The 22,510-nt window shown below is 40.6% G+C and overlaps 2 protein-coding genes across 11 annotated transcripts in view; one reads left to right on the top strand and one right to left on the bottom strand.

The window, feature by feature from the left end:
* The window catches only part of GSDME (gasdermin E), a 59,748-nt gene extending 49,785 nt beyond the window's left edge, over positions 1-9,963 (top strand). For both annotated transcript variants that reach the window (XM_032759151.1, XM_032759142.2), the window contains exons 7-10: positions 67-194; positions 1,942-2,134; positions 5,491-5,564; positions 9,064-9,963. In XM_032759151.1, coding sequence (XP_032615042.1) covers positions 67-194; positions 1,942-2,134; positions 5,491-5,564; positions 9,064-9,297 — 629 coding nt within the window. In that variant the 3' untranslated portion in view covers positions 9,298-9,963. The remainder of the gene's footprint in view (positions 1-66; positions 195-1,941; positions 2,135-5,490; positions 5,565-9,063) is intronic.
* A 4,135-nt stretch (positions 9,964-14,098) lies between these two features.
* The window catches only part of PALS2 (protein associated with LIN7 2, MAGUK p55 family member), a 117,365-nt gene continuing 108,953 nt past the window's right edge, over positions 14,099-22,510 (bottom strand). For all 9 annotated transcript variants that reach the window (XM_032759193.2, XM_032759182.2, XM_058446360.1 and 6 more), the window contains one exon: positions 14,099-20,843. In XM_032759193.2, the coding sequence (XP_032615084.2) occupies positions 20,667-20,843 (177 nt within the window). In that variant the 3' untranslated portion in view covers positions 14,099-20,666. The remainder of the gene's footprint in view (positions 20,844-22,510) is intronic.

The following is a 22,510-nucleotide window of genomic DNA, read 5'->3' on the forward strand; positions in this document are numbered from 1 at the left end:
GTTGCTGTCCGACGTCATGAGATGTGCATCGCGGTCATGAGACTCGGGTGTGCTTTGTTCTCACAGCGACCCCGCTCCTGGAGAGGAATTTCCATCCCTTTGTGGAGCTGCCTGAGCCACAACAGACAGCTTTGAGTGACATCTTCCAGGCGGTCCTATTTGATGATGAACTACTCATGGTCCTGGAACCAGTGGTGAGCCCTGAGACATCTCAAGGCAGTGTTTTCACCGGGGTTTTCTGGAACAGGGGACGAGGCAGGATGGAATTGTGTTAAAGGTTGCCCCACCTCCTTTTCTCCCTACAGCTGTCTCTTTTCTGATTCTTGGGTCCTGCGTTTTCTAAGTGCAGACAGGTAGCTGTCATCAGGCAGAGGGAGGTGTTAGTTTCCTAGGGCTGCCTCAACAAACCTGAGGGCTTAAAAAACCAGAAATTTATTCTCTCATAGTTTTGGAGCCCAGAAGTCCAAAATCTAGGTGTCTGCAGGGCAACACTTCCCCCAGAGGATCTACGAGAGAATTCTGCTGCCTTGTCTCCTCCAGTTGTGGATGGCTCCTAGTGTTCTTGGCTCGTGGCAGCAGCACTCCAGCCTCTGCTCTGTCTCCACGTGGGCTTCCCCTCTGTGTGTGTCTGTGTCTTCTCCTTTACTGTGTTATAGAGACACCATCATTGGATTTAGGGCCCACCCCAATCTAGGATGATCTCATTTTGATTTCCTTACTTTAATTACATCTGCAAAGACTAAGGTCACATTCTTAGGTTCCAGGTAACATATGTTGGGGGGCCACTACTCAGACTACTGCAAGGGGGTCGTGTGGTGGAATCTATAAAGTCAACCTGTTCCATTTAGAACAGAGAAATAAATAGGCTTTTGCACTGTTCTGTTCTGCAGCAGGATATCCTGGGGAGGTCAAGTTCCTTAACTCTTAGTTGTGCAAATGGTGAGAGTCACACAAGCTGCCAACACTCCAGCCACCCAGATTCTGTGTCCTCCCTTTCTTAAGGCTGAGCCTTTATAAACCTGATTTTGACTATAGTTTTGTTTTTTGTTCTTTTGTTTTTCTATTATATTATGCAGGGAGTTTGAATAACTCATTCAGTGCTTTATGGTTTCCAGGGAAGTGTTCATATTATTTTTCCCTCTTGAAATTAGATTAGATTGTGCCGAAAGAGCCTGGGTATCAGTGATGGAACCTGTTATTGAAACAGTCCCACAGCCCAGGACATTTGCATTCTAGAGGGTGGGGAGCTCAGCTCCAGGGAGAACAGTGTTTTAAAAAGCCCATTGACTTCTACTTCCAAAAACAACTTCTTCCAAGAGGAAAATGTCAGGCCAGCACCCTGTGGAGAGAGCCTCAGCTGCCCTGTCAAATGCTGGAGAAGCAAGCTGCCTGGATGGTGGCGAGGGTGGGGTCAATCTTTCAGATGATTGGATCTGGACACCAAGGCTGTGGGTGGTGCAGAATTGGCAGGGTGGTCCGAACTGGCTCTCCAGCAGGGTCACCTCACTCCACAGCAGGCCCTGTGGGGATGGATGCAGCTGCCCAGTGCCCGGTGGGAATGTGGCTGGGGGCTGGAGCGCCTAGCTTAACACATGAGAACCAAGACAAGACGATGCTTGAACATCGCCCTCCCCAGTTCTGTGTGTAACCACTTGTTTCTGGTCCCTGGTACTACCCAACAGACCCTGCCCTGGAAGGTTCTATGCCACAGTTCCAGCAAGTACGCCCCCAACCCTCGTGGGCCAGGTTCAGCTTACTGTCCCGTCAGTGAAATGTAGCTGCCAAGGATTAGCAATTTCAGAACGTAGAGAAGACCTGCGGGTCATACTTTCCTTGGGGGAAGGGGAAGGGCTGGGGCTTGTGCGTGCTGTGAGGAGAGGCCCGGGCTGCGGCGCTTGGTCTCCTGCTGTGTCATGACTCTTCTTCTTCCCTGCCCTACAGTGTGATGACCTGGTCAGCGGCCTCTCACCCCCACTGGCGGTGCTGGGGGAGCTGAAGCCCCGGCAGCAGCAGGACCTTGTGGCCTTCCTGCAGCTGGTGGGGTGCAGCTTACAGGGTGGGTGTCCAGGCCCCAAGGATGCGGGCAGCAAGCAGCTGTTTACGACAGCCTACTTCTTGGTCAGTGCCCTCGCAGGTAAGGAGAAAAGAAAATGAAAGGAATGGCTGCTGCTGCTTTAAAATGCTTTGCCTACTATCTATGCTTCTGGGGACACAGAGGTTGTAACTGTGGAAGATATGGTACATACAGGTCCCTCCCTTCTGGTACGGGGAGGGTAAGAGGTGGGAGGCTGATGGGAAACCACAGACTTGAGACTGAAGGGGGCCTTTCCATCCAGCACAAGCCTCCCTACTCTCCCGGAGGGCCCTTCTCCCTCCTCCCCCAGGGAAGGCCACAGTGGATGCCCCCTTGCCTGCAAAAGCAAGCATCTCCCTGACAGGCTGTGGTTCACTCCGGAGTCCCAGCAGAGCTGAGTGGCAGCGACTTTCATTTGACAACTGCTCTCCTCCAGCATTTCAGTCCTTCTGATCTTTGCAAACTTGTTATTCCCCACCCTGTGTGCTCCTGTCTGGGGCAAGGGGCCTGTGGAGACCATTCAACCATCCAATGTACTAGGCTGGGAGGCAGAGCTGTGGCTGGGCCCAGATGCACAGCTTCTGCACTAGTCCTGAAATGGCCTCCTAGGGGAGCAGCCATCCAGTTATTGTGGAACAATCTCTGCCACCACTGTACCCCTCCCATCCGGAACTCGCCACGCCAGAGTGCCTGTCAGGAGATGGGCATCCTTCACGAGGAAGCTGGGCTTCCTGTTCCCTCTCAGAAAAGCCAATTGTGGCAAACCAGTCCCCACAGCTTCCCTTCATGGTGACACTAGTCAGGACACTTCATTTCTGATACGTTCAGGGTTCCTCCCCAGCACCACACAGAAACAGACCCAGTAATCTTCAGTTTTTAAAGAATTAATCTGAGAGAATGCCTCTCCCAACTCTATGTGCTGACAAATATATGCTCTGTCTTGTTCCAACTCATGGATAAAAGTTTTGACTGGTAAACTGAAACAGGACATAAGACAGAGCCCTGCGGAACTCCACTAGAGACTTTTTCCCAATGTTAACTTCCGGGTATTAGAGTCTTTCAGAACAGGCATTCTGTCAGGAGCTAATACACAGGCCAGAGTTCTCTAAATTGTGAGAAGCCTTTTCTTCATATACCCCATTACTTATTGCAGCATTTCTATCAATAGCCTGGATCAGTGATGCCAAGTAGGTAACACAGGGCCAGCATCATGAAAGCACCACAGTCCCCTTCTACTTGAGCCTAGACACAGCATCAAATTCTCTGCAACTGGCTGGGTGTGGTGGCCCCATCTGTAATCCTAGCGTTTTGGAAGGCTGAGGTGGGAGGATCACTTGAGCCCAGGAGTTCAAGACCAGCCTAGAGAACATGGCAAGACCTCATCTGTACAAAAAATAGATTAGCCAGGCATGGTGATGTGTACCTCTACAGTCCCAGCTACTTGAGAGGCTGTGGAGGATTGCTTGAGCCCAGGAATTCAAGGCTGCAGTGAACTATGGACGCCATTGCAGTCCAGCTTGAAAAAAAAAAATCCCTGCAAGCTTGCACACAGGCAGCAGGCCACTCAGTTGACACATAATGTGAGACTGACTTGCTGTTTCTGAATTGGAAACTCAGAGGTAGGGAAATCTTTAGGTGCAGCTGGCAGTCTCTAAATTTTTCAACCAATCCTGCCCTTTTCTGAACTGTGATCTCATTTATATGTCAGTCTCAGCAGAGGCCAGGTTGGCATAAAGCCCTTCCATTTGTGCTCTTGCTAATCCTCAGCCTTTCTGAGTTGATTTTTTTTCCTCTTAATATAATCTTCTGTCTTTACAAACTGAGGAAAGTGCTGGAATAGAAAATGGGGTCTTCGTAGGTCCTCACACCAGTTTCTGGCTAATAGCTGTTTTCAGCACTTCAGTCCCACATGTGACCTGTCTCCTGGGAAGCTTCCTCCACTATTTTGCAACCTTAAGCAAGCCAAAGGTCTCAACTCTTTGGACTCTATTTGTAAAATAGAATTGGTATATGGAAGAGCAATCAAAATAATTTCAGTTCAAGAAACATTTAACAAGCTTATACTATGTTTTAGGCAGTGCTAGGTAAATATCAAGTCTTGGCCCTCCAGGAAATCAGAGTCAAGTAGTAAAATTAGTGGATAAGCTCAATAATTTAGATGCTGTTCTTTCATTCCTGTGCCCCTAGCACCTAGTGTACCACACTCAAGATAACGGCTAAATAGGTAACATGGGACTCAGGTATTTCCAAGAATAAGAGATGAGGATGATGGTTACCTGGGTCCCAGGAGCCACCCTGGAAAGTGAAGGCAGGGCAGTAATGGCAGATGAGATGGCTGGGGACAGAGGCTCAGCTGGATACGCTAGGCCACATAGACTTTCCGTCTTCATCTTCCTGCTTTGGGGTAAAAGACTACTTGAGAAACTGTGGACCTTCAGACAAATGCATACACATTTGAATACCACATTAGGTTCTCTGGAAGAAGCATCCCCCTGGGTGCTGCCCCACCCCCTTAATAGCCTACACTCTCTTGAGAATGAGCCATGTTCTGTTGTACTCTCTGGGTCACACCTCAACAACACACTGCCTTTTACAAATAAGGCTGCTAATACATGGCAGGAACAACTGAGTTCCTAACCAGTCCCTCGGCTACCTGATTCAGCAGGTGACTCATTCTTTTTTGCCTTTTCAGCTCAAAACTTGTACCCCCAAGGGATTGTGGTCCTTTTAGCAACTGTATCTGTGTTTTCCCTGGGAGGTGTTTAATATCCACTTTGAATAACACTGACCTGGCATTCCCTTCCCTGGGGCTTGGCAAGGGCCCTTCTGGTGCAGCCCCTAGCCTGGCACAGCTCTGCTCCAACCTTTCTGCTGTTGCTGCTCCTGGCCTCAGGCCACACTGCATTGATCAAGCTACACTGCATTTTCCTCCCCAAAATGATTGGTTATGGGGTAGAGCCCTTTATCGTTTACACAGTATTCTGACATATGCAAAAACAAAACAACTATGGTAAATGAGCAAACTGAGGCTGAGAGGTGTACCTGAGGCTGCAGCCTGAATGCGTGGAGGGTCTCAAATGTCACTCTTCTGTCACCAGATGGCAGGGTCTACTTTTCCATGCCGATTCCTTTCCTTCCCCCAGAGTCTGGGCAGTTCTTTCCATTTGGTAAGTTGAATGTCAAGGAGTATCCTCTGTGGAATGCAGAGCTGGCAGCTGGGTTCCTACATCTGTTTTCTACAAGGTCTTTGCTGCCCATTTAGCACCATTCATTAACTTACTCAACAACTGCTGAGTACCTCCCCTGCCTGGCTGGCGGGAAAGTACTAAAATATAAGTTAGGTGCCATCCAGGGGCTGGCTCTGTTCCCATGGACTTGTTTTTTTGGACTGTGACTGTGATTTTTGTCTCCTGCAGGAATGCCAGATAATGCAGCAGCTCTGCTGGGCACTTGCTGCAAACTCCAGATCATTTCCACACTGTGCCACTTGGTAAGTAACCTCCCAGATGGGACCTTAGAATGGATAGGAATGGGGAAATGATGAGGGGGTAGACATCCAACAGCCGATAAAACACCTCTAGGACTTATCCACAACAGCTCTTCAAGATAGATTAAATAAGTATTGTTATTAACCCTACTTTTATACACATCCCACCCCATGGGAAGACTGAGACCCAGAGGGAAATGATTTGTCCAAATAACTTGTTAGCAGGTCCAGGACTTCATCCTTGTCTTTAGACTCCAACTCTTATACTTTTCCCATTGTTTGGAGAGACTTTTGGCCAAGGTTTGGTGTTACATTACAATAAAGGGGCCTGACACCGTATTATTTGCAATGGCAGTTTTGTGCTGAGACGGGTCTGATTGAGCTCTGCAGCAGATTTTCCAGGGAGGTATCCAGGACTGATCTGTCCCAGGGAGACATAGCCTCTTTCATCCACTTTTAGGAATATCGTTAGCTTGGTGCCTTCTGGAAATGTCATTGTAAGAGCACGAGTTAGGTAATGATGAGCTTAGCCCTAGAGAGTCAAGATTAAGCTTTTCTTTTTTAAATTATAGATTGAGCCATTAGTAGAAAGAACCACCAATAGGTTGCCCTGAAGCCACCCTGATGGGGTAGCTCGTCTTGTGTAGCTTTTGCAGATGTTGCTCAGCCTGGGGCAGAGGAGCTGAGCACACATGGTCTGATTATTTTAAGGCCTAATTACTAAAGTCCAAGGCCAACCTGCTATGTTGGCCCAAAGGATCATCTCTCAGAGCTCTGCTGTCAGATCTGAGAAGCAGGTATTGGGGCAGACTGCCTAGACAGGACCCTGACATTTGGTATACATCTACTCTGGGAACACCGAGGAATGTGGTTGGTGCCTTTGTGCATAGCAAAGACATTAGAAGACTATGCAGCATGGCATCATTCCAAGGAGCAGATCAGGTATCACTCACAACTGAAAGATTCCACAGGCCCAGAGGAACCTGCATTCTTGTACACTGACTGCAAAAATGGAACTATTTGAAAATGTGCCAGCATGTGTGTCCTGGGTCAGCTGAGGGTAAAGGCTGGTGGCACAGTCTGGTTATGGAAACAATACGTGCCATTATTCTAATTGTATGCAATGATGAGCAAAACAACAGTTCTGCTTTCAGATCTCAGCTCCTCTTGCAGCAACTGAGTGCTCAGCATTTACTAAGTTAGTCCTTCCCAAGTATTTACAGACTCATCAACTGCAACTGAAGCAGATAAAAAGAAAATCCTGCCAAGCCCATGTTATCTAACCCCTTCTGTGACAAACTCACACTTAGCTGTCCTCCTCCCTGCAGATCAGCTCTAGGACATTTGTATTACCCCCAAGTTCTGCTCTGTTGGTGTTCTAAGAGCAGCAGCCAGAACACATTCGGAGTTCAGAATGGAAGGTATTCTGCCTCTGCACATTCTGCCTTTTGGCAGCTGCTCAGCATAGTCAAAGACCTCCTTTTTCTGTAAAGACCTTCCTGGGTGTCTTCACATACCTCCCCCCAGATTTGCAATAGCTCTATTTAAGACATCGAGGTGTCTGCCTCCTGAAGGAATTTGAGCGTCATGTTTCTTTAAGGGATTTACTTGAAACAGGGCACAAAATCCATCTGCAGCCCTGTCTTTTCTTGTCTAGTAGCCAGGGTAACTTTGAGAGGCTTTCTGAAGGGCTTTTGGGAGTACAGTGCTAGATACACTAACACATTTCCAAGAACTGTTGAAAGGGTGAGTTAGTTAGAATCAATAGAGAATGTTAACTTCACTCCACCACCCTCTGGATCACCGTTTCCCCCTTATACCTAGAAATGCCTATGAGCAAAGGGGTGGAGGATATTTAGAGAAGAAAGCCGAATGCTGCGCAGCTCTCATCCGCCAGGTGGTAAGGACAGGGAGCCTGCCATGCTGTTGACAGTCTCCAGCCTGCACCAGTGGGGCTCCTCCTTAAATCACGGGTGTGATGCTGTGCTTAAAGAGCAGGTCTAATCTACTCTCTAAAGCACAATCAATAGTTTGCAGTCTGAGCCTAATGGTAACGTTTAGCCTGTGGTTACATTGTGTGAGTTGTATTTGGCAAATCTACAAGGTTCATGAGGCTGATTTTGATAATAAACACACAAGCACTTTTACACTCCAGTGAGTGCTACCCTTCAGTCTACCTGGACAAGCTGCATGACTTTCAGGACAGTCACCACTGCTCAGGACATTTCTGATTTTTTTCCTTTGCATTCCCTTCAGATTTCTTAAAATTCAGGCAAACTTTCTAGGCTTATTTCATTTTTAATTTAAAATTTTACTACTTACATTATTAATCAGATCTTGAATGCCTGTTTCAAAATGAAATCTACTGGTAAATTTGTAATTGCTGAAGATTTTTTAAAAAGCATTATGGGTACAGATCGAGACCCTAAACGCAAATCAAATATTTCAAGTATGTGTTGAGCAGTGGAATTAGAGCAGCATCCAAAGTGACCTTGGTGAAGAACACATTGAGTGTCTGTGTTGTAGGCACAGCAGACAAGGTCCCTGCTCTCACGAGCAGTTTAGGGTTAAATAAGGGAAAGTGACTAAACACTATCAAGCAGATTACTTCAGATATAGTAAGTTTATGGATACAACATAATGGAGTAACATAAGGCTGAGTTCTGGGGGTGGGGGTAGATAGATGGAAAGGGATTGGGAAAGGCCCTCGATGTGGCATTTCAGCTGACAACTGAGTGACGAGAAGGGGAGATCAATAGGGAAATTTGGAAGAAGGAATAACAAGGGAAAAGGTTCTTGAGGCAGGAAGGATAATTAAACTAAACTATGGTACCTACCTTTGAGGAGTTCATGCAAATATATAAGAAAGTTCTAATATCTTCAGTAAAACAAAAACTAACCATACTGCGTATATGAGCAAAGTACATTCTGACCTTTCTAATGTACTGGAGTTAATGGGACTAGTAGAAAGAGTTTGGAGAGTAGGGATTCAGACAGAGGACACTAGACAAATTGGATAGAATCAGGCCTGAAGTCCTGGCCTAGATCAAATATATCATGTTATACCTCAAGGGTTTTCCTGCTCTATTTGGGGAATTTAAAAAACGACAGTTGGCCAGGCTTGGTGGCTCATGTCTGTAATCCCAGCACTTTGGGAGGCCAAGGTGGGCAGATCACCTGAGGTCAGGAGTTTGAGACCAGCCTGGCCAACACGGTGAAACCCCGTCTCTACTAAAAATACAAAAATTAGCTGGGCGTGGTATCACACACCTGTAGTTCCAGCTACTCGGGAGCCTGAGGCAAAAGAATCGCTTGAACCTGGGAGCTGGAGGTTGCAGTGAGCCAAGATCATGCCACTGCACTCCAGCTTGGACGACAGAGCAAGACTCCATCTCAAAAAAAAAAGTTTTTTTCCCCCAGAATTACCTACAAGTGCATTACTATCCAATGTGGATTTTTTAGAACATTTTTAAAGTGAATTTGTTTAAATGTGTCATTTCAGCTTCGTGCTCTGTCTGATGATGGAGTATCTGATCTTGAAGACCCAACCTTGGCTCCCCTGAAAGATACAGAAAGGTTTGGGATCGTGCAGCGCTTGTTTGCCTCAGCTGACATTAGCCTAGAGAGACTGAAGTCATCTGTGAAAGCTGTCATTCTGAAGGACTCTAAAGTCTTCCCACTGCTTCTTTGTATAACCCTGAATGGACTCTGTGCTTTAGGCAGAGAACATTCATGATGTCATATGTGAACTAGAAGTATGTGTTATTGGCCAAGGCTATTTTTCAGAATTGTTAAAGGTCATATGCACGTTAAAAGTTGATCAATGAAATGAATTTACAAAACAGTTCAAGAACTGGTGACAATTTGCATTATGAATGACCTTTTAGCCACCAGGTACTCTTTAAACAGTTTTCCTTATCAGAGGCCCTCCTATGCTGGTGACCCAGCATCTGAGTTAGGTTCCAGCACCTAAAGAGCTGGGAGGGCGGAGAATTCTTAGCATACATTCAGACGTTTTTTCTGCACAATAATAAGTCCATCTGTCACTTGCATTCCACTTTTTGTTATATAGAAAGAGTCTGATCCTTTAATCCAAAAGTTCTTTTTACATTGTGAATGCTGTGGGAAGGCAATTTCTCTGCACACAAGAGGCTACGTTTTGGATGTGATGTATGTTATTTGATGACTGAAAATGAACTGTAAATGCTCCTAGAGTATATTCCTCTGCTGAACAAAATTAAACTTTAAAAAATCTAATAGTAACACACCACTGCTTGGGACCCTAGCTATATGCATTTTATGTGACCTTGCCATGCTTTGGTGAACATACTAATTCTATGTCTAGCACATGTTGATTTCCTATGTATTCTGGGTATTCTATTAAAGGAAACTTTGAACTATGTCTATTTTGCTTTTTATTCTGTTTTGATGTCCTTCTATAAATAGCTTGGACTGGCTCCCTGTGTCCCTGATTCCAGACAGGATCTGACCCACTGGGGATGAGGGGTAGCAGTTGTTGGAAACATATCATACAGCACCTATTCCTTTTTCCCTGCAACATCATCCACTTATTCCCTTTCTTCCCTTCAGATTTTAATGAAGGTTAACAAGGAAGAATAAAGCAGATAACCCTTTCGTCACTACTAAAAATGAGACTCTTTATGGAGATGCTTACATGCTGGGGGAGAGGCTATAAAGTGGCACATGGTGGCAGCAGCTATACAGAAATAAGCCTTATACACAAACTGGAAAGGAATATGCAAAAGTTAAAGCAGTTGTGCTAAAATGGTGGCACTATACCTGCCTTTTGTCTAGTTTTCTGAAATAAGTAAAAAGAACAAACTGCAAACAGAAGGTATAATATGAATCTACTTGTGTAAAAAGACAGATGTATACATGTTATCAATATGCATGGAAAATTTCATTTAAAGAGTTCACACGAAATCTAACGGTGGCTCCTTTGGGGAGAAAGAAACTTAGAGGTTGAGGCAAGAGGCAGAGGAAGATTTTTTAGCTTTCTATTCCTGCTAGAATTCTGTATGTCTTATCCTCCAAATTAAAAAACAGACAAAAATGAAAGACTTCAGATTGAAAGAAGCCATTCCAGCAAGCGCTGAAAGTCTGGGTTACGTCAAACAGTCAGAAATCTAGCTGTTTCACAATTGTTCTAAGACCAGCCAGTTGACATGCTGGATTGTGTTTTAAGAACTAGCTATTAAAAAGGAGGTAGCTTTATGCTACTACAGTTGTTCCCAGCCTGGTTACTGCCAGGCATCTTAGCAGACACCTGTAGACATGTGGGTGCAGCAAGGCTAGGTGTGCTTGCAGTGAGGTGGAATTGGGCCTCCAAAGGTTTAAAAAAGATTTAATGAGGAAGTTGGAGATACCACCTTTGGAGGTTTCTAACTAGATAGTATCTCCAACTTCCTCATTAAATCTTTTTTAAAAGGTGCCCCTACTGACATCAAGAACCATACTTTTTTTTTCATAATTAGATTTGCAAACAAGTCTATTAGGTCATCTGGAAAACAGTAAATAAAAGGAATACTTCCTAGAATAGCACAAGACAGCCCCCTTAATTCTGATATTTCCATTCATAAGAGGACCACTTCTCTTTCATAAATGGATGAAAGGAGTACCACTGACATAGCTAGTGTTGTTGGTCCATTAATGACTCCTCACAGATGTCCAAGACCTAGTCCCTGGAACCTGTATGTTATTTTACATGGCAGAAAGGGACTTGGCAAATGCTTTTAAAGTTATGGACCTGACATGGACACATTATCCTGGATTATGTCGGTGGGCCCTTAAAGGAAAGAAGGCAGAAGAGGCAGTGAGGGAGACTTGGCCCAAGAAAAAGCAGGAAAGGTGAGGCCAGTAGAAAGAATCTATGTGCTGGCCAGGCACGGTGGCCTGTAATCACGCCTGTAATCCCAGCACTTTGGAGGCTGAGGCGGGTGGATCATAAGGTCAAGAGATTGAGACCATCCTGGCCAACACAGTGAAACCCCATCTCTACTAAAAATACAAAAAAAAAAAAAAAATTAGCTGGGTTTGGTGGCGCATGCCTGTAATCCCAGCTACTCAGGAGGCTAAGGTAGGAGAATCACTTGAAACCGGGAGGCAGAGGTTGCAGTGAGCCGAGATCGCGCCATTGCACTCCAGCCTGGGCAACAAGAGCAAAACTCCATCTCAAAAAAAAAAAGAAAAAAGAAAGAATCTATGTGCTGCTGCTGGCTCTGAAGATGGAAGGGACCAGAGCAAGAGGAGAGCGCAGTCCGTCTGACAGCCAGCAAGGAAACAGGGACCACAGTCCTATAGCCGCATGGAAATGAAGTCAGCCAACAAACTGCACAAGCCTGACGCAGGTTCTTCCTCAGATCTCCAGGTAAGAACCCCAACAGGCCCAGGCCGACACCCTGATTTTAGCTTGGTGATATCTGTGTTGGACTTCAGACCTACAGAAGAGATAATAAATTTGTGTTCTCTTAAGCTGGTAAATTTATGGTTGTGATAGAAAACTTAGTATAAGATGGAAGGATGAAGAAGATAACATCTAATTCCTCTGGAGACATCAGAGATACACTGTACTAGCAATTTCTTAAGTATGAGGTAGGTAATCCTGGAAATTAGCTTGGGCAAGAGTTGCAAAGGGCCCTGTCTGGAAGGAGGCTTCCTGCATGCACCCAGCGCCACACCTCTGTCTCTCTTGTCAGCCTGGTGGGCCTAAGTCCCCTCTCATTGCAGGCTGCAGTGCTGAGCTGTGTGCCAGAGTGGGTCGGTTCATTCTCTTTCTCACCAGGGTTTCTTTCATTCCTGGCTAGCTGGGAAACGGTCAAGAGTATTCTATGCCATCTCAGCACAGAAGCCTTGTTTTCTTGGTCCTATATTTTAACCTTTCTCAACACTGAAATTCTTTCCTTGAGTGTGTCTTTGAAAACCACCAAATCGGACTGGGATAGAGAAAACAATGATTAGGGCTTCTGTTGTAGAGGCAAGTGATCAATTTATTTATTTAGGTGGGAAAAACTAAATGACTTTAGGGGCTTTTTACAAAGACTCTTATCACTTAAAAGAAATTACCTACAGAAGACTGAAGCTGGACCGCTTCCTTACACCATATACAAAAATCAACTCAGGATGGATTAAAGACTTAAATGTAAAACCCAAAACTATAAAAACCCTGGAAGACAACCTTGGCAATACCATCCTGGGCATACGAACAGGTAAAGATTTCATGACAAAGACACCAAAAGCAATGGCAACAAAAGCAAACATTGACAAGCGAGATCTAATTAAACTTAAGAGCTTCTCCACAGCAAAAGAAACTATGAACAGAGTAAACAGCCTACAGAATGGGAAAAAATATTTGCAAACTATGCATCTGACAAAGGTCTAATATCCAACATCTATAAAGAACTTAAATTTACAAGAGAAAAACAACCCCCCCCCTTAAAAAGTGGGCAAAGGACATGAACAGATACTTCTCAAAAGAAGACGTGTGTGACCAACAACCACATGTAGAATAGCTCAGTATCACTGATCATTAGAGAAATATAAATCAAAACCACAATGAGATAATACCATCTCACACCAGTCAGAATGGCTATTATTAAAAAGTCAAAAACTATCAGATGCTGGCATGGTTGTAGAGAAAAGGGAACACTCATACCTTGTTGGTGGGAGTGTATATTAGTTCAACTATTGTGGAAAGCAGTATGGAGATTCCTCAAAGAGCTAAAAGCAGAACTACCATTTGACCCAGCAATCCCATTACTGGGTATATACCCAGAGGAATATACATCTTCCTACCATAAAGACATGCATGCAAATATTCACTGCAGCACTATTCACAATAGCAAAGACACAAATCAACCTAAATGCCCATCAATGACAGATTGGATAAAGAAAATATGAGATATATACATACACCATGGAATACTATGCAGCCATAAAAAAGAACGAGATCACGTCTTTTGCAGGAACATGGATGGAGATGGAGGCCATTATCCTTAGCAAATTAACACAGGAACAGAAAACCAAATACTGCATGTTCTCACTTCTAAGTGGGAGCTAAATGATAGTATCTTATAAATACAAAGAAGGAAACAACAGATGCTGGGGTCTACTTGAGTGGGGAGGGTGGGAGGAGGGAGAGGAGCAGAAGAGATAACTATTGGGTACCAGGCTCAGTATCTGGATGATGAAATAATATGTAAAATAAACCCCTGTGACACATGTTTAACTATGTAACAAAACCTTCACATGTACCCCCAAACCTAAAAGTTAAAAAATGCGAAGTTAAAAAAAATTATCAAAGCTAATCAGATATCCTCCATTATTATCTCTAAAACTTAGTTATACCTATCAATGAAACACTTTTTACCAATAGTAAATATTTCTTTATATATACAAAAATATTTTACCAGGAGTATATAATCTCACAGATTAGACATTTCAATAATTTTTGTTTTGGACAGCATATGGAAATATGTGAAAAGATTTATAGGGACAGCTTCTGAAAAATCAATACTTAATTGTACTACAGGAAAATTTTATTTATACAACAGCAATAATGTTTCTTTTACACAGAAACTAATAATACAATTACCTGGAAAGCAGTAGCAATTAATTTTTCTTTTTAAACTTCTTCATCAGAAACTTTAAGCAGCTTGTTCAGCTTTGATTTTCAGATTGCTAACAAGCATTCTGCCCTCCATTTTTTTTTTTTTTTAAAGATTCTCTTCTACAGTTACTTCAAAGACTAGAGGTTTAAAAAAGCATGCATCTTGTGTTCAAAGAAAAGATTTACCAAAACGAACTGGCGTGGGGGGAAGAGGAAAAATAAAAAATTCCCACAGCAAGGTCTTCACATCAAATACTCACCATAGGCTCCAACAGAGCTCAACATAACATGGAGAAATTGCACTTGTTGCTGAATACTAGTGCTCATTCTTCTACAAGAGTCCAATATATCACTTCTTTAAAAAAAAAAAATCAGTGTTACTGAAGAGACAGGAGCCAGTCAGCAGTTCTTTTTAAAAGAGGATACAGAGACGTAAGAAATATTCTTATTGTATTTCAAATACAGATGTAGCTAAGCTATGCCTGAAATGTGGTTCTACCTGAAAAGATGGAGGCATTTCTCATTTGGACCATGTTTACCAGGACAAGCTTCATGTCTTTAAAGAAATGTTACTTATACTACTGTCCACCTCTCCTATTTAAGAATAAGATGAAAACCACACATTTTAACTGGTAATGACTTCTGGTTTAATGTCGGTAATTTACAGCTGATGAGTTTTTATATACATCAGATGAGTATACCTTTTTCCTGTTTAAGTTAGTTAATTAGGCTTCCTCCAAGCTCCCAGGCTACTTTGATAGAAGGAGAGCCAAATTTCATACATGACCTGTCATATTTATGCATGTTCCTTCTCCCGGCTTGCTGTTGGCTGAAGTACAATAAAGACATCTATTTCCAATTTTAAGACCTTTTTGGCTTCTGTGATAGCAACACCACGTATTTCATAAGATTCAAAGACAGTTGCTTTACAAGCAGTAAATCACTCAATCTTCTGATTTTATTAGTGGCATTTACCTTAACTATAGATGTGTTCATTCCATTTACACTGGAGATTAGAAAACAGTAAGAGCCAGTAGGAGGGGAAAAAAGGAAGAGAACTATCCCTTCTGATCGACTTTTGTATGTGGAGATAAGTCAAATTTATCACACCACTACATTATCAGCCAATGACTGAGAGGCAATTAGAAAGTAATAACTAACGTGAATATCTGGATTTTGAGGTTCACAAACCAAGATCTCACTGTGAATGTTTCTTTCTATAAAGAAATAGATGCCTTTTTAAATTAATCATATGGGTAAAACAATAGGGCTGCAGTGATTTCAGGTATAAGGATAAAGTAGGACAGTTTTCGGGGGCAAAGATCAGAGTCTTCTGGTGTAACCAAGTACTGGATTGCTTGCTTACATTTTGCTTGATTTGTGAGTGGTCTCGTTGGCAGCAAGGATTTGCTAAGGGTTTGGATTTAGTATGGGATTATAAGCTAAAAGGGACTTTCTGATTAGGACTAAGAGAGCAGAACAGACCTTCCTCCAGCTGAAACTTTATCTTTGGGGCTATTTTAAAACTGGAAGAATTCCTGAAAAGTATTCACCATTCACTACATTACTTCAGAAAGAGGCACACTTTAAAATAACTAAAAAAGAACAGATACAGTAGCCTAATAAGGATTTTTCAGTTCAGCATATCACAGTTACATCACAGTTACAAATTACAAATTAGAATTTAAGACGAAGACAAATATTAACCTAGCCTTACTTAACAAGTAGAATAGTAATGATAAAGGGAAATATAAATTTCATCGAAGATCACACAGTCAGAAGTCAGAATTAGGATCTTGGCCAGTACCCTGTCTTTACTTTTACCACTAGAGAATATTTTTTAAAAAGTACTGCAGTGTATTGCCAAAGTGGTGTGAACCATGCTTACTTTAGAAATGAGATATCATCATTCTTTCACTGTTTAGTATATTAAGGACTCATGTTTGAATCTATGCATTTTTCCAAAACCATTCCAAGAACACAGAAGGTAGCATGATGAATTATGGGAAATACTTTAAAAAGAATATAAATTGCAAAACACTAGAACAAAAATGCAATTTAAAAATAACCTTACCTTAAAAAAATTATAGAACCGTCATCTTCCTCAGGTATACAATATATACTTGCATAAAAACTGACAAGATGCTCAATTATTAGTCAAATGTATTCTTAAATTTTGTGAGTATTCATTTGTACTATATACAATAATCCCATTATTTAAAAGAATGAATTTCTCCCAAGAATTCCAAATACATTACAGATGTTATTACATGAATTCTCACAGCGAATCTCTTGAAATAAGATAAGGGCAGGTACCATAATCTCAGCCTGAATCATATTATAGATTCATTCAAAAGTTTAAATAAGCATTTCCCAAGGGGTTTCCATCCAGAACCCTGCCCTTTTTCCCTAAGAAAATTAAATTTATTATAATAATGACTACTTTCTGAGTTTCTCATATATTTTTCAGAAAGATTATCAGCTTCAAGGTGGAACCAGAGCCTTTTAAAACAATCTTAAAAAAGTTTCAGAGTGTCAAAGAAATGGGAGTAATTAAAAATTTTAGAATGCTAGTTATAATTACATGAATGAATACATTCAGTTTTATATTTATACATTTTGGGAGAATTTTACATATTATACACATAGCTGTGTGTGTATATATACATATACACACACACATACATAATATATGGCAACTCAAACATTTAAAAAATGAACTGCTGTCTATGTACATAAAACTTCAGGATTGCCTTTTTCATGTTTAGTTAAGGTTTATTACTACAAAATTACTGGCTCTCTAGCCTGTGATTTCTGGATAATGGAGTACTGTTTCAGAAGTTACAAAAGTAAAATGTAAGTAGATTATTATTTTGAGCAATTTTCAAAATTGTTATCTTTAGTTTGCCAATTCAAAATAATTTTACCTAACTCTATGGCTATCCACCTTGAAAATCAACTCCAATCACTGGGATCATGACACTTGTTATACATAAAAATAAGTACCATTTAATAATTTTTAAAGCAAGGATCATTTTTTATTGTCATTGGGATATTATGGTCAAAGCAGTTAGTATCTGTACGTAATCTATAATGTCACACGGTTTTATTGCTAACTTGGGTTATTATCTAAATTTGCCTTAATAATCTATTTGTTGCTTTAAAGGAAACTTCTTAAAAACTACTATAAATTTATTGGATTCTAGAATCTAGGGTTTAGGCTACTACTGCTGTAGGCATACTAGGTTTCTCTTATAATTTCTATTTCAGAAAGCTATGTTCAGCAATTGTATAGTTAGAGTTAGCCAAAATAAACAAAGTCCTGATGTATTTGACATGTGATATTACCAAATATCACACAGAAATGAAGACTGCATAATAAAGGCATGGCTGTAATGAAGGTGAAAATTCTACTTTATAGGGCCATCACATTTATTTCACTAAGTTATGGTTAAATGACTTATCCAGGCACATCACCTTTATGGGTATTTGTACATTTGAAAATGAAAAAATATATATATAGTCTTAGGTTGTGTACAGTCATGCCCTGAGTGCTGAAATGTGGACACTGACCTATCCACAAGGAGCCCTCAGGCACATTAATGCATTGGCACATCATGTTTCCCAAAAGCACATGCATGTGTGTGTCTATTTCAACCCTTAACAATTGCTCAACACCACTCTAAACCATTTTCTCTTCCATAAAGCTAATTATCGCAGATCTTCCCAAAAGAGAAGTTCACATTTCCTTGATCACAGCTATACTCTCATTACCTAGGAAGAACCCGGGGACCTCTGGGGCTTCTTGCCCCAGCAGAGCACTGCTCATTCCTGCAGATTCATATGGGACTTGGGTTTCAAGTTCAATGATTCTTCATTGAGATACAATGAACTTATCTAAATGTATTCTTGTTAGCACTGGCATCTAGACCAAAATGAACTAAACTGCATCATTTCATTTTACATTAGGAGAAATCTAATGTGCATTAATTAAGTAGTCAATCATGAATACCATTTATAATAGAAGTAATTCCTTTAAGTATATTTTCTAAGTAATACATTTTATATCACATAAGGCTAACAATATACATGATGTAAAAGTCATCTATTGTACCAAGATGATTGAAATATTTTGCAGATAAACTTCTTGTGCTGCTATAATTATCCCAAAGCTGTTTAAAGAGGCTCCATGCTGCAGCATGAAAGTACATTAGAGAATACAGCACATTTCCTGAGTGCAGCAGAACTGAAATTTCTCTTAAAATTTCAAGTGTGTGTTGAGACATTAAGTCACAGGGCATCACCTTGATACTGTGCTTCAATTCATGTTGCTTAGAGAAGCCAAGAATTTGGTGTAAATACATGTAGTTTGAAAGTTTCCACAGTTATTAAAATAGTATAATCCATTTTGTCACCAATTCCCTGTCCTGGGACAAGAAACGTGAATTTGTGTTCTGGCCATGAAATCTAGAATCAAAAAAAGAAAAAAGAAAAAAGGAAAAAAAAAAAAGAAAAACCTATAGATTTCCAACTTTAACAATATGACCGCTTGGGTGTTTTATTGTGAAAAAGATTTTAAACAATGTGTGAATACTGCCTATTGTCATATATTTTCTTTTCCCTCAAAGTCCTCCCAGCTGGCATTCCATATGAAAACTTTGGTGAGGGAAAAAACAAATTCAGCAGCCAGGTGTCTGGCACCTAACACCAAAGATGACCATCAATATTTAAACACCTAATCCTTTAAAGTGTGAATAATGTTTACATGAAAAGCTAGCAACAATACAGAATGTGGTTACCTTAATTTAATAATGAGCTGCATCTCTGAATATGTTTTAGGAAGAATTTCTATTATCCAAGAATCCTAAAGGAAGATATTAACTGAGGTAAATGTGGGAATTTGTATAAGTCAATGCTTCTAACAGAGAACTTCTTTTGGTAATCATTAAACAAAAAGTACACTTCTTGTCTAGGTGCGGTGGCTCATGCTTATAATCCCAGCACTTTGGGAGGCCAAGGTGGGTGGATCACTTGAGGTCAGGAGTTCGAGACCAGCCTGGCCAACATGGTGAAACCCCATCTGTACTAAAAATACAAAAATTAGCCAGACATGGTGGCACACAACTGTAATCCCAGCTACTTGGGAGGCTGAGGCACGAGAATCGCATGAACCCAGGAGGCAGAGGTTGCAGCGGGCTGAGATCGCGCCACTGTACTCCAGCATGGGTGACAGAGAGAGACTCCATCTCAAAACAAACAAAAAAACAAAGTACATTTTTTAACAGATATGTAAAAAATATACAAAACATTATTTAATATATATTATATAATACATAATATACATATTATATAATGTATATATTTTGTGTGTATGTATACAAAATAGCTGACAATTATTTCCCAATTTTTTAAGTTGTTCAATGGATTTGGTTCTCAACACAACAGACAGGACAGGTACCCTAAGGATCACATCACATTTCCAAAAGCACGTTGATTATTCACAAAAACTTCCAACTGCAAACTTAGAGGCATCTCTAAACATCACTAAAATTTGCAGAGGCATGATACATTTGCTGACCATGTTCTAATAAAAACATTGTTTAAAGTAGTAGGTTCCTTTTGTCAGTTAAAATTTTACATGTGAAAATAAACTTTCTTCAAGTGTCATTTTGCTGTAAGGTTTTACAGGATAAGGCACTCTCTCAGTCTGCATGACCTTGCTTACAGCCCCAGAGCTTACTGTGTACATGTTAAATTAATTAGTATTATATCACTGCAACAAATAAAAAGAATAACCTCATAAGAGAGTGCAAGGTATTGCTCTTCAATTTTTCAGTAAAGATAGAAATGAAGAGACAAAACTAATATAGCTGTATAAATTAGAATGGATAGCCATACATCTCTGAAATAATGAAAATATGTAAACTGATCAGACTTTTGATGTCAGATTTAGATGGTAGTAGACTAGCTATAACACTGACATTAAAATTCTGCTTTTGTAAGAAATTTATAAGAAGGAAGGTCAATAACTATATTTTCTTCTATTAAGACTAACCCTTCACTATTTGAATACTGAACTAAATGACAGCTTTACAAAACTATTTCAAGTAATATTCATTATCACAGTGAAAATGTGAGACCAATGTTAGAGTGAATGATTTGAAAATTCCTTTGATGAAAAAGGCAAGGGTACTAAATCAAAACATATACAAAATGCTTCAACGCATTTCTTTATGTGATATGAATAGAAAGATTATCCATACAAAGTTAGAAAAACTAAGATAAATTATATATTAGTACACCTTCCAACCACATTTTATATAAAAATTCAGAAGTGTACTATTATTTCAATCTACACCATAAAAATGCCTGGACTTGGCAGATAATCTTCTATCTGTGATGTATTTTCTCAGTAGAAGGTTTATTTGTTGCAGTCACGTTTTAAAAGTTTAATTTTCATTGTTAACCTTACTGAATCATCAGTAAACCCAGCTGATTGGGACCCACTGTGGTTCCATTCTCAGTTTCTCTATGGCAGTTTGTAGTTTTTCAAAGGCTTTGTCTAGATTGTCATTTATGATGATCAAATCAAAATAGTGGTTGTATGCTCTCTGAATCCGTGCACTTTCATCCACTGTTTTCTTCAAGTCAGAGTCCTGTTGAAGAGTTTTAAAAGGAAATGTCTGTATTACAATGCATATTTACTTGTTCAAACTCCAACTAGAAGTGAATATAATAAATAGGTTAGATATATTTCTGGTAATTCTGGTATTAATCTTCAAAATCTAATCCATATAGTGTTAAAGACAACACTGCCATCTGTTCATGTCTCATTCTTTCCAGCAACACTCATGTTTACATTTATGAGTATTCTAAATCTTTTGCCTCACTGATATTAGGATAAAATTCCTAATTAAAAGATTGCTGACAATAATCTTGGAATGAATCTACAGTAACAAAAGAATTACTGCAGGTGACTGGTTTCCAGCTCCACTATATCATCCTTTTCGAAAGATTTTTATCTTATGGCCTATGTACAATATGGAACCCCATTTGCAGTGGCTGTTAAACTCAAAGCTAAACTTGCTACCTCTCTCTAAGATAAGATCAGAGAATTCATTTTGGTGACAAAATAATCAGGATTAGCTTTTTACATCATCCAGGGTTTGAAAAGGGAGGAAAATGAATGAGTCAAGAATTGCTCTTAGGTTTCTAACTTAGGTAAATGGGTGGCTGTGGGAGATGCAGAGTTGAGGGGTGGGGAGAGCATAATTTCTGGGGGAAACAAAGTGTGCTACTTTGTAATATGGTAAGCTTAAGATGCCTGTGAGACATCCAAGTGGAGATGTACAGCAGGCGACTGGTTATGCAAATCAGAGCTCTGAGGTCTGGGTTAGCTGTATATAAATCATTAGCATAACAACGGCATGAATGTAAATGATGTTGATGGAAGCACCCAACAATGTCATTTGTGTAGAAAGTGTAGAGAGAGAAGTGGATTCACTGCCAGGCCTGAAGGACCCTAATACTTACATTTCAGCTAATACTGAGATTTCTAAATGAGTTTGAAACAACAAAAATATCTTTGATCACAGACATGTAAACAGGCCACAATTCAACTTGAAAGCAATTCTTGCCTATTATAGCCATTAGCAATCTGATTTGTTTAAAAAACAAAAACAAAAAAACCTGTTAATAATAACGGAGTATGCCACACAGATGGAACAAGAATAAAGATTCTCTCTCTGGCTACAGAGTGGTCTCTAGGATATACTAGTATTGGAAAAATGCAGGCACATTTTGTACATAAGGTACAATTTATGTACAAAACGGGGGGGAGGAGGATACACAGGCACACTTGTTTATACTGGAAACTAATATGGTAAAATGGCTACCAATAATGGCAGCCTATGTGGGTGGGAGGAAACAAAGTGGAGAGGGCACAGAAAAGCTGGATTTGTTTTAAGATTTATGTTGGAGCAATGAAAATGTTGTATAGAATTATACAACAAAATTTAAATTCAAATTAAAAAAAGCCATTCTTAAAAATCAGAAGCAAAATAAAACAAATAAACCTGTGTTTCAAGTTGGTGGTTCAACCACACAGCAAGGAATTATTTCAGTGGCTTTAAAAGAAGATAATATCTAGTGGGTTATAAGTGGGAGGTGTACAATGAGAACACATGGACACATGGTGGGACGAATACACATTGGGTCCTGTCAGAGTGGGAGCATGGGGAAGAGAGAGCATCAGGAAGAATAGCTAATGGATGCTGGGCTTAATACCTAGATGATGGGTTGATCTGTGCAGCAAACCACCATG

Source organism: Hylobates moloch, unplaced genomic scaffold, assembly GCF_009828535.3.
Source record: "Hylobates moloch isolate HMO894 unplaced genomic scaffold, HMol_V3 SCAFFOLD_1, whole genome shotgun sequence".
Taxonomy (NCBI): Eukaryota; Metazoa; Chordata; class Mammalia; order Primates; family Hylobatidae; genus Hylobates; species Hylobates moloch.